This window comes from Myxocyprinus asiaticus, chromosome 32 (genome assembly GCF_019703515.2).
Source record: "Myxocyprinus asiaticus isolate MX2 ecotype Aquarium Trade chromosome 32, UBuf_Myxa_2, whole genome shotgun sequence".
NCBI lineage: Eukaryota > Metazoa > Chordata > Actinopteri > Cypriniformes > Catostomidae > Myxocyprinus > Myxocyprinus asiaticus.
The window spans coordinates 30,443,214-30,454,805 of record NC_059375.1 but is presented as its reverse complement, the minus strand read 5'-3'; the positions used below and the strand labels follow the sequence as shown (position 1 = coordinate 30,454,805).

At 37.5% G+C, this 11,592-nt stretch overlaps 2 protein-coding genes across 2 annotated transcripts; both read left to right on the top strand.

Annotated features, from left to right (window-relative positions):
* The first annotated feature begins 1,064 nt into the window (after nt 1-1,064).
* On the top strand, nt 1,065-2,918 carry LOC127422942 (gamma-crystallin M2-like). Its single transcript, XM_051666842.1, has 3 exons — nt 1,065-1,219; nt 1,840-2,082; nt 2,594-2,918. The coding sequence occupies exons 1-3, from the start codon at nt 1,211-1,213 to the stop codon at nt 2,870-2,872; spliced, it is 531 nt and encodes a 176-aa protein (XP_051522802.1). The 5' UTR covers nt 1,065-1,210; the 3' UTR covers nt 2,873-2,918.
* Nucleotides 2,919-3,435: 517 nt separating this feature from the next.
* LOC127422941 (gamma-crystallin B-like) lies at nt 3,436-6,085 on the top strand. The gene is made up of 3 exons (XM_051666841.1): nt 3,436-3,579; nt 4,314-4,556; nt 5,507-6,085. Exons 1-3 carry the CDS (start codon nt 3,541-3,543, stop codon nt 5,780-5,782), a joined length of 558 nt encoding a protein of 185 aa, XP_051522801.1. The 5' UTR covers nt 3,436-3,540; the 3' UTR covers nt 5,783-6,085.
* Nucleotides 6,086-11,592: the final 5,507 nt, after the last annotated feature.

Below are 11,592 nucleotides of genomic sequence, written 5' to 3'. Positions count from 1 at the left end.
AATACATTATAAATGCAATTCAAACAAACCAATTGCTTGAATATACTTCTGCTATGTTCAAATCATTTTGATATCTTTTTTTTCTGGGGCTTAATGTCAGAAATGTGGTGTAAATGCCCGAAAAAAAAAAAGTTTCATTAAAAGGCGAAATTCTTGAAAAAATAAATGTTGGCAAAAGTAGTTCGGAAAAATATATTATTATTATTTCTTTAAAAAAATAAGCATGGAAAAGTTTTGATTTTAAAATATCATTAATATTTGTAACACTTTTGCCACCAAATCAAAGTCATTTTGTGTAATCAAAATTCAGGTAGCCATTTTGTTGTCATGTAAAAAAACATTAAAATAAATAAATAAATTAAAAAACAAAGAGGATTCCAGGTAAACCCTCATCTGTGTTTTCACATTTTGTTTAGGTCAGTTGGAGTTACCCTAAGAAAACTTTTTGATATTCATGACTCAAATTCATAATATTTGTAAAATAATAATAATAATAATAATAATAAAATATATATATATATATATATATATATATATATATATATATATATATATATATATAATTATGAAACCAACATGGAATCAAAGATAAAAACATTTTTAGAACTTGACATGTTTTAAACTATATTTTTTAGATATTTCTCAATTTTAGCATCACGGACAACCTTATTTGTCAACAACCGCACAATTCATTGGTCAAAAAAATGTGGGAACTGTACATCGTGGGGGAATTTAAATTTCCAAAATATCAGGAAGGGTTTGTTTAAGAGGTTATCTAAATGGGCCTTTGATCTGGATCAAACAAAAATTGTGTATTCTCTTAAAAATTTTTACATACCATTTTTTACCACACAGTGTGTCAAAAACAGAAAGGCCCATTAGAATGCCTCCTGATTCTTTTGTGACCTGTTGTGAAAAGAGCACAACACCAGGTCATGGGTGAACAAGGCTTGGTGTGCTAGTAAGGTGTATGAGGTGAGGGGAATTTGTATAGGTAAACTCTAGCATTGGTGAATAATGGGAGTGCGGCTATAGTTGTCTTTAGAGAAATGAATAATGGGAAAGGTCTGTGACGTTGCAAAAGGTAAACTCTAGTCTCTGTGACGTGCCTCTGGCAGCGGTGTGTATACATCTGTAGAAGAGTATAAAAGCACCACCAGGTCCTCTATGGCAATACGGCAGATTGGCGTAGACATCCTGCTCTGCAACCATGGGAAAGGTAGGCATTGGCCGTAATATTTAAAAAATATTTTGCATGGCATGTGCTACTCATTTGGCTAGAAACAACAACTTGATGACCACAGATCAAACTAAAGAAGTTCCTCAGAGGATATGAGTGTACAAACACATCTCACTTTATAAAAAGGACGTTGTCTTTCTATATAGCTCCTCTGTTTGCGAACAATTGCACATGTCATGAGTATAGATTACGCAACACACAAGCATTAAAAGCTGTGTAAGAACTGCATTCATATTAGATTAAACACATCAAACATTTTTGACATGACTACAGCAGGACGTCTCATCAGATCTGATCTATAGATCTTCAGGAACCTTCTTTGGAGGCTTAGCTAATGTGCTGCTCATGAAGTAGCTGTATATGATATTTCTCACTCTAACATACTGGTTAGAAAAGTAATCTTACTGAGACAAAAGTGTTTTCCAAGCTAAATGAGATCATAAATGAGGCATTAAAACATTTATCATCAATATCAAGCTTGCAACTTGATAAATTATGCAGGATATTAATTTGTCACTTAGTTTACATGGATTATTTCACCTTTATTTGCTAAGATCTTAACTAACCACTGAGCTTTTTGATTCTCTTTCTCTTGACAGATCATCTTTTACGAAGGCCGCAACTTCCAGGGGCGCTCTTACGAGTGCTCTGCAGACTGCTCTGACACCTACAGGCACTTCAACTGCTGCAACTCCATCAGGGTCATGGGGGGTCATTGGGTGGCCTACGAGAAGCCCAACTATATGGGGTATCAGTATGTCCTGGGCCGTGGGGAGTATCCTGACTTTCACCACTGGATGGGCTTCAACAGTTGTATCAGATCTTGTCAGATGTTCCCCCCAGTAAGTCAATCAAACTGATGGGTTTTATTCCACACAGTTCGACATCTTAAAAAAGCAATGTCAATCAATGAGCCCTTTGAAGTAATTTATAAATGCAGGGAAAAAAACAGGTTCACAGGTCCACCAGGAGATTTAGTTATTTGAAATGGAGCAAGACACACTCCGATGACTGCGCAGCTCATCTTAATTCCATTCATCTCTGTTTTTGGCAGTGGAAAAATCATCACACTGTCACTAGAGTTTGTTTAACCGAAATTACTAAACGTCTACTTGAAAATCTTTGAAAGTTGCACGTTTACAGCAGAAAGTCATGTTCAAAGGTTTCTAGTCTCAACAGCAACATCAAGAATTCAGAGCTTCAGTTTTGCCTCCCTAATGTTCTGACAACTTTTTTCACTCATGTCTTGACCATTGGTCTCTCAAATGTTCTGAATGATTGTCTCTATAATGTCCTGATTAGTGGTTTCTCTCAAGCCCTGACTCCTGTTTTTTATTTTTCACAACACAACAGTACAGAGGAGCCTACCGCATGAGAATCTACAACAGGCCTGAAATGTACGGACACATGATGGAGTTCACAGACGACTGCCCCAACGTCTACGACCGTTTCGGTCACCACGGCATCTACTCCTGTAATGTTATGGAGGGCTTCTGGACCTTCTATGAGCACCCTAACTACAGAGGGCGTCAGTATTTCCTGAGGCCCGGAGAGTACAGAGCCTGCGGGGACTGGGGTTGCATGAATCCCATGATTGGTTCCTTCAGAAGAATGAGGAGCAGTTTAATGTAAACAGAGTATTTTTTTATGACCATTAAAACTTTTAAACTGATTAAAATGGTTCTCTTTTTTCATTCTACTATCAATTTTTGGGTAGCAATGAAAGCAGAAAGAGCTTGCTCAGCTTGATAGTTGTTTTTAAAGTTAGGATTCACTGATCCACTGCCTAATAAACATGAAAATAAAGACTAAATCATTTCCAAGCCAAATCCAACTTTATATATTTTCTTGGTTAAAGGATTAATTTTAGTCTTATTCCAGAACATAAAAAAGATAAGACGAAGAAGAAAAAACCCAACAACTTTGTGCCCATTTGAGAGGATTGTGTCTCACATTCATAAATTCATATATAAACTTGAAATGCAAACTGCTTCATATTACCATTTGATCTTCATTTGCGTGATCTGCCCATTCACAGGATTTACATGTAAAGCCCTGGAGCAACTAAAAGCAGAGTTTGCAACTTTTTTTGTCAAGCACTGAAAACTGCAGTGGTGTTATTTTTGGTGAGAGAGTGAAAAAAAATAAAAGCTTGCAAAGACACAAAGGGGGGTGCACACTGCCAGATCTACAGTTGTGTGCACTCTATACAACACATTTTGCTGACAAGACAGAGTTTTGTGAGTCACACACAAAGCCCCAATTCATGCTGGCTCTATAAAGAGGTCCTGACCTCAGAAATGGCTTGGTCCGCTCAGAGAACAGTCACAATGGGCAAGGTAAGTGACCAAATTATATGGTATCTGTAAATTCAGTTATACAGAATTAGGTGTTAGGATATGCCACCCTATTACTTCTCCTCAAAATAAACACTGAATAAAGAATACAGAACAGATTTAGTACTTTCAAAGCCATGGTAATCGAGAAACTAAAACTCTGCAGGTTTGGGGGTGTAACATTTGTAATCACATGCACATATTTTAGCAATCATCTATGGTCAAAATAACTGATGAATTTCAGCTTTGGTTAATATAACTGATGAAAGTGGTGATAATTGAAATATAGTGGTCTACACTGTATTCTCTTCTGTAGGCATAATAATATGTTATAAGATATCATGGTGCCCATTTATCTCAATTAATTAATTTACATCATAGAAAATATTCATGTCAGTCCAACATTGATGTTTAAAGTCCAAAAAAAAAAAATGCTTTTAAACTAAAAGATAGTCCAGTTAAATTAATTTAGTATGTCTGAAATAAAATCTGTATTAGTGTATTTTAAGTATGTGTGCATGACAAAGAGAGAATACAGTATACTGTCATACTGAGGACAAACATTTCAACTGACAAGCCTTAAATCTTTTACTTTTAAAACACTAATATTCAAATGAACAAACCAGCTTTTCTGAATAATCTTCAAAAAGATTTCTAAAAACATTCTCCAGTAAAAAAGTACTGAAAAAGTAACCCTGCATCTGTTTTTTCATTCCTTCATTCTAACCATCCAACAGATTACTTTCTTTGAAGACAAAAACTTCCAGGGCCGTCAATATGACTGCACTGGAGACTGTGCTGACATGCAGTCCCACTTTTCTCGCTGCAACTCCATCCGTGTAGAGAGTGGATGCTGGGTGGCCTACGAGAAGCCCAGCTATGCTGGATACCAGTACATGCTGTTCAAGGGTGAATACCCTGATTTCCATCACTGGGCTGGCTTCAATGACTGCATTCGTTCCTGCCGCATGGTTCCTCCTGTGAGTTTTTGACTGTATAGTTGAGAAATTTTTATTTTTTTTATTTAGTTTTTTAGAGCGTGCATCATGATATAGTAAGGAGGTTAATAATCCCCAAATCCCAGCTATATTACTGGTCAGTGGGCAGTGGGCGGGATCACACAGGCCAAAACATAAACAGGAATTCCGGCCCAGAATGGAAAATTCAAAGTAGAATATACTGGCTGTAGCATTGTTATCGGAGAAGCCAGTATTTCAACTTAGCATGTTTCCTAATTCTCTAATGACATATTATGCTCATTTTATGATTTAGTACAGTAAAAATATTACATATAGCACCTTTAAATTATGACATTATTTTTCCTTGTTTAAAGGGAATATATGGGGGCATTTAAATAGTTGTTTTTAAGAATTCTTTTGTGGTATTATTGATATTTTGTTGCAAATAGTTGTTTTGTGTGATGTCACCATTAGGGAGATCTGCATCTCCTTATCTCAGTTCTCCTTGTGCATGTGCAACTGAAGTACAGACATCTATGCATTTCTACGAAGAAATAAGTTTATTTGATGATTGACCTAGAATCAGATATGATCTTCATTATTTACGCTGTGTTATTGTATGAACAAAGTTTGGGTACATTCAATTAAAATTATTAAGTAGAAACAACAACATTTAAATAGAAAATCTAAGTTAAGTCTACTTGCATCTAGTTACCATAACTTAAATAGTTAAGTTCATTCTATATGAACACAAAGTTAAGTAAACGTAATTACTCAAGTTTTGGAGACGCCATTATTCAATTCATTTGAGGGAACGAGTTTACTCAATCATTTGAGTAAAGTCAACTTATTAGGGTAACTAACCACCTAAGGCTGGTTTAAGCAATTTTTTTCAACAAGGTAATTTTCTCTTTATATCAACAAGTTAAATATATGAGCTTATAATATAAGTCTGATTGATTCTTCCTCAGTACACTGGAAACTACAGGATGAAGATCTTTGAGCGCTCTGATTTTGGTGGTCAGGCAATGGAGCTAAATGAAGACTGCCCTGATCTGCGCCAGCGATTCCACAATGGAGACATCTCTTCAGCCAACGTCATGGAGGGCTACTGGATCCTCCACGAGCACCCCAACTACTCTGGCCGCCAGTTCTTCCTGCGCCCCGGTGAATACAGGAGGCACGTTGAGTGGGGCAGTCCAAGTACTACCATGGGCTCCCTGCGACGTGTGACTGACCTCAACTGAAGATCCAAATAATGCAACTACTAAATGAAACCCTCTCCTAATGTGTCAACAGCACTGCCTGTCCATGCAACCGCTATGTCTGACCTTTAATCACCTCAAGGTGACAGGGCCTGTGGATCTGTTGAATGTATTTGTGGTGCATGCTATAATCCAGCACTGTATCAAAGTGGCTGTTTAGCCTCACTTAATTAGTGCTATCTGTCTCCTTTAGCACTGTTGACCGAGCAAACTGTGTATTTTATCAGCACCATTCTCTTCCCAAATAAATGAAAATAAAGGAAAACTTGATTAAAATCAAACAAATGAGTTTTGAAGAGAGTGAATGCAATGGCGTTGCACAATTATGTTGTACCAGTACCACTAGTAGCTAAACAATGCAACAGAGATTCTTATACATATACTATGCAGTATAGGTCCAGTGAAAGGCCTTGATCTGGCATGGCATCAACTTGTGCCAAGAGACAAATAAAAAAATAAATAAATAAAGGGAACGAAAGACTTGTTCTTTGAAGCAAGTTATTAAAGAACAAAAAAAGGTGTCTCTGAGGATGGGAGAGCAGAAGTCTTTATAAGATCACACGGGTGGTAGCAGGCGCTTTGGGCCCATGAAAGAGGCCCATATTAGCAGTACATCATAGGCCAGTGCAGACTCAAAGAGGAAAAGTCAAAGTGGCCTGGTCTTATCCCCGAGCAAGCAGCTCTCTCAGAACACAAACCAAAACCAAGTCCATATTGCAGTTCATGCATTTTTCATAAGGTATAGATACCAAGCCCTTTCAAAGATAAATATCAATTATTGAAATTGTTAATTAGAACTCCGTAATTGGCAAAGATACAAATGAATAAATAACTTTTACGATTAATTATTGATTTGAAAAAAATTAAGCTCTGCCGGGAACATGTTTGAGTCTCTAAAGATCAAGGAAAAAAACAGAATGTGAGTTTTGGCCCCAAGTAATGTTCAATTAAAGCTGTACTGACTTTGCTGTGAAAGTCCTAGGGTTTGACATGAGACCGGTTCTTTTCATTTTCATATCCATGTGCCCTAAACTCTCAAGTTTGGCCTTGACATGATACATCACATAAAGTTTCCATTCCAGGTTGATGGGGATACAAAATTAAACATACAGCAGTCATAATTTCCGCAGAACAAAATAAAACAGAATAAAAATACATCTGAAAGTAGCTCCACTTAATTGCATATGGAAAGATGAGCGGTCAAACCAATGGGCAAAGCACATTTAATGTAATTAGGGCTTCAAAGTATGTATGGTTCTGTTTACTGAATAACTTATTCATGTAGCATGGTATTTACATGGTGCTCCAAGTATATTTCCATAAAACATAGTATTTGTTTTGTTTCAATGTATTTTAGGTATATCTTCCAAATGTGAGACATCTTCATCCAGGGCACTTCTACAGAGTCTCTCTATTTGTTCTCCGTGTTCAAAGTATCCCGTTATTGTTCATACAAAGTGACAACCCGCACCAAACGATTCAATGCGTAAGTGAGCTGTCCGACTCAGTTTAAAATGAATCGTGAAACAATTCAGAATTGTCTTAAAACAGTCAATTATTTGCGATTCGGCATCGCTAGTTCTGATTCTAAACAGCCGACAGAAAAGTGTCAGGGAAAATGTTTGTCAGGTCGCTACGGTTATCTCCCTCATCAATCAAATCAGGCTCTATCACACAAATATCACAAAAGGCTTCAAAGAGTCACTTTTATTACACATAATATTAGAACAAGGCAAAGACTATTTAGAAGAGAAGAGCCAACTCAATAGAGCTGCACAGTTTGTAGTCCACAAACCTGGTAGAGAATTTACCATGAGTTCTCTAGGGATTTTCCTATAGGTTTGTATAATGGCGTTTTTGACCTTATGAGTAAAATAAGGTCTGTGGTAAACATTAAGTCAAGTCATTTTTATTTGTTTAGCGCTTTTCACAACACATATCATTTCAAAGCAGCTTTACAGAAAATCATGCATTAACAAAAACAAAAAATGAAACTAATATATATAATGTCTTACAGTGATCATTGTGTAGTTTGATTAAATATTATTGTAAAATGTGTATAGAAATTAAATAATAATTGTATTTAGAACCCCTGTGAACAAGCTGAAGGCAACTGTGGCAAGGAACACAAAACTCGTTGTTGGTGTTGATGTTGGTTGGTTAATAGATGTTGGTTAATGGAGAAAAATAACCTTGGGAGAAACCAGGCTCACTGTGGGGGCCAGTTCCCCTCATGAATATAATGCCAATATTAGTTATTTATGTTCAGTGCAAGTCATGGTTTTAAATTGGTCAATTAAGTAAGTGTTAAGGTCCAATGTTTTAAAAATAAAATACAAGATTTTTTTATTAACATTAAGATTAATGACTAATGTCTTTGAAGTCTATCCTGGATTAACTGCATTGTCCTTTATTAGTTGGCTGATGAAGGGTTTTGTTGGCAATTAAATGATTTATGTGTTCTATTTCAAGAATGTAGTCCATCAGTAGACAAAGGGGATACAGGCAGAGATCAGTGAGGTGCATCGCAGTTCGACCTGCAGGTCAACAGTAACATTACTTGACAATACGTGGACATTTTGTTCTACAACATAAATTACACACAGTCAGTTGAATTTTGAAGCTGCATACTGCATAATAATAATTTGAAAAAAAAACACATGGCACTTTAATATTCACGTTTGAAAGTGTGTAATTTACGTATCGTCAAGTAATGTTTACCACAGAACTTATTTACTCATAAGCTGTCCTTTTCTGCATATCGCTGACCCCATCTGCATATCACGGCGCCGTTTTGTGGCCCGTTCGGCATAACACGGTGGCTCAATTCAGCTTATAGCGGCCCATTCGGCCCGTTTTGCGGCCGGCCCACCCACCCTCCTGCCTTGTTCTCCCGATGGCCAGTTCACCCCTGATCGGCCCCAAAGTGCGACGGCCCACCTACTGCATCTTTAATAAGGGCAGCACTACACTACCATTCAAATGTTTAGGGTCACTTACTCATTCTTTATTTTTTTCACATTTTAGAATAATAGTAAAGTCATAACAACTATGGAATAATAGAAATGGAAATATGGGAATTATGTTGTGACTAAAAAAATCCAAAATAAATCAAAACTGTGTTATATTTTAGCATCTTCAAAGTGGCCACACTTTGCTGAGATTTTGCAGACATGTACTCTTGATTTTTCTTGAGGTATCACCCTGGGATGCTTTTTAAACAGTACTGAAGGAGTTCTCATCTATGTTGGGCACTTATTGGCTGCTTTTCTTTATTATTTGGTCCAAGTCATCAATTTCAAAAACTTTTTTTTTTTAAATAAAATTTTAGCTTTGTAATTAAATAAATGAATATGGTGGCACAATTATATTTTTGTCTACAAAACTAATTTCAAACATTTAAGCATACGCCTTCAGATCAAAAGGTTTTTAAGATCATGAGAAACTTTTCATGCAAGTGACCCCAAACTTTTGAATGGTAGTGTAATTCAAAAACAAAATAGAATTTTTATGATCTCTCACATTTAAAAAACAAACAAATATATATATATAGTAAAGACGCTGACTACCACACCTGGAGTCGCAAGTTCGAATCCAGGGCATGCTGAGTGACTCCAGTCAGGCTTCCTAAGCAACCAATTGGCCCGGTTGCTAGGGTGGGTAGAGTCACGTTGTGTTAACCTCTTCATGGTCGCCATAATGTGGTTCTCGCTCTCGGGCGTGGTGAGTTGTGCGCAGTAGCGGTTTTAACCACCACGCAATTGCGTGGGGCCCCAGACGTCGGGGGGGCCCCTGCCCCGGTAGGAAAGCTCCGCAAAAAAATGCTTGAGGGGTCACATGATGTTCTGGGTATATACACTGTTGTCAGCGCTCTTGGAGCGGTTCACGTTAGAAGCCGCTGGGGTCGGGACAGGTGAGTTTTTTTAAGTAGGGTTCGGGTTTGTAATTTATGAAAAAATATATAGGCCGTCTGAAATTGTTTCGCGCTCTCACTCACAGATACGCGCAAACGGATGAGTTAGGAGCTGTTCACACCGAACGTGTTTTTGCCTGCATCTGCTCTGTTTTGTCATTGTTTTCCTGTGTAAACAAGTGCTGGACGAACATCCATACCTGCTGCACCGCGTCTCGCTGTTTCTTCCGTGTCTCACGGAGGACTGGCACATTTTTAGACATTGTGTCAAGTTAATAAGAGCTTCAGGTTTCAAAAATGCATGCCGAGACACCTGCATTCTGTATCAGTCATTGAACTATGTCTAGATTGTTTTTTTTTAGCACAGGTGTCACAAAGATTTAACGTTCTGAACAAATTCAGGTTGCAAAGAGGGGACTGTTACAATTATTCCAGATTGTTCTGCAATAAGCAAATTTCAGCGCTTGATAAACGGCAATGTTTTTTTTTCCTTCTGCTCTAGTGTGCTGAGGGGCCGCCGTGCTTTGTATGTTTATTGTTAGTTTCGAATGTTGCCTACAATGCTTACATAAAATACAGCATTTCCGTTGAAGCAAAGAATTGTGGGTTGAGTGCCCACGAAGGATACACCTCATGCACCCTCCGAATTCCTGTGAAAGAAGGTCGCATTCGAAGGCTGCATTGGCTGTGTCTGGCTTGGAAGGCTTCATCCTCCGGAGGTCGCATTTGTCGGCCACATACGTCATCGAGGATGTCTCATTTCATAAAAGCGAGTAGGACACTTCGAATGCAGCCTTCGAATGTGACCTTCTTTCACGGGAATTCGGAGGATGCATGAGGTGTATACTTCGTGGGCACTCATAACCCACAATACTTTGCTTCAACGGAAATGTCAAAAACAATTAAGCCAATTTGCCCGTAAATATGACGTTCAAACGCAAGAAATGTTAATTCCCAAGTCAAAGTACCTTAATAGATGGGTGCAGAGTATATAATATATATAATTATATTAATATATAATTAAAATAAAGAATTAGACTAAAAGTACACCTGTAAAATCTATTTTCTTTTCTCTTTACATCATTATATCTCTCCTAAAATGTACCTCATACGTTCCCTTCTAAAGGGACTTTGTTTCCTTCTCACTCAAAGTGCTGGCGCTTGTTAAAGAGTGACGTGCTGTCATAGCAACCATGTTACGTTCCTTTTCCGTTTCTCCTACGAAGGCCGGCTAACGAGGCTTGTTTAAAGGAGGACTTTCGGTATACTGCAGCCTTCAAAGGACGCGTCCTACCTAGCATGCAGCCTTCCAAAAAAGACAAAGCCACAGCCTCGTCCGCTGCCACCCGGATTGAGGCGAGTCACCACAAGGATTTAAGAGCGAATTGGACATTCCAAATTGGGAGAAATTAAATAAATAAAATTATATATATATATATATATATATATATATATATATATATATATATATATATATTTTAGTCTTATTGAGCGTAAACAGCACATTTTGGGAAATGAAAAGGATTCTCCAGTCAAAACGCAGTGGCACTTTCATGGCAAACCTCAGTCTTCCCATAGTCTCCTTTTTCCAAATAGCTAGCTAATTAATCCTCTGTGGTATTGTTTTTACTCTTCCATGTCCCACTTAGTGGTTGGCATGTCTTACTCCCTACAGAGAGGCCTCTTGATGTTTCCCACACTGGAATTCACTGAAGACAGATTAAAAAAGTTAAAAATGTCTCCAATACTCCTCAGTTTCCTCGCATTCCGATTTGCTGCCTTAATTATTCTCCAAAACATCTTTCATGTACAAATTCAACTTTCAGGTCTTTGTCTAAAGAGACAAATGTAACAAGGATTCTTAGAAATACAAAAAAAA

What these genes read in the sequence shown, in the direction of transcription:
- LOC127422941 (XM_051666841.1), top strand. Translation starts at nt 3,541, where the DNA reads ATGGCTTGGTCCGCTCAGAGAACAGTCACAATGGGCAAG. An exon ending in GAACAGTCACAATGGGCAAG is followed by an intron (nt 3,580 to 4,313) that starts GTAAGTGACCAA and finishes ACCATCCAACAG; the next exon opens with ATTACTTTCTTTGAAGACAA. An exon ending in CCTGCCGCATGGTTCCTCCT is followed by an intron (nt 4,557 to 5,506) that starts GTGAGTTTTTGA and finishes ATTCTTCCTCAG; the next exon opens with TACACTGGAAACTACAGGAT.
- LOC127422942 (XM_051666842.1), top strand. An exon ending in CTTGTCAGATGTTCCCCCCA is followed by an intron (nt 2,083 to 2,593) that starts GTAAGTCAATCA and finishes ACAACACAACAG; the next exon opens with TACAGAGGAGCCTACCGCAT.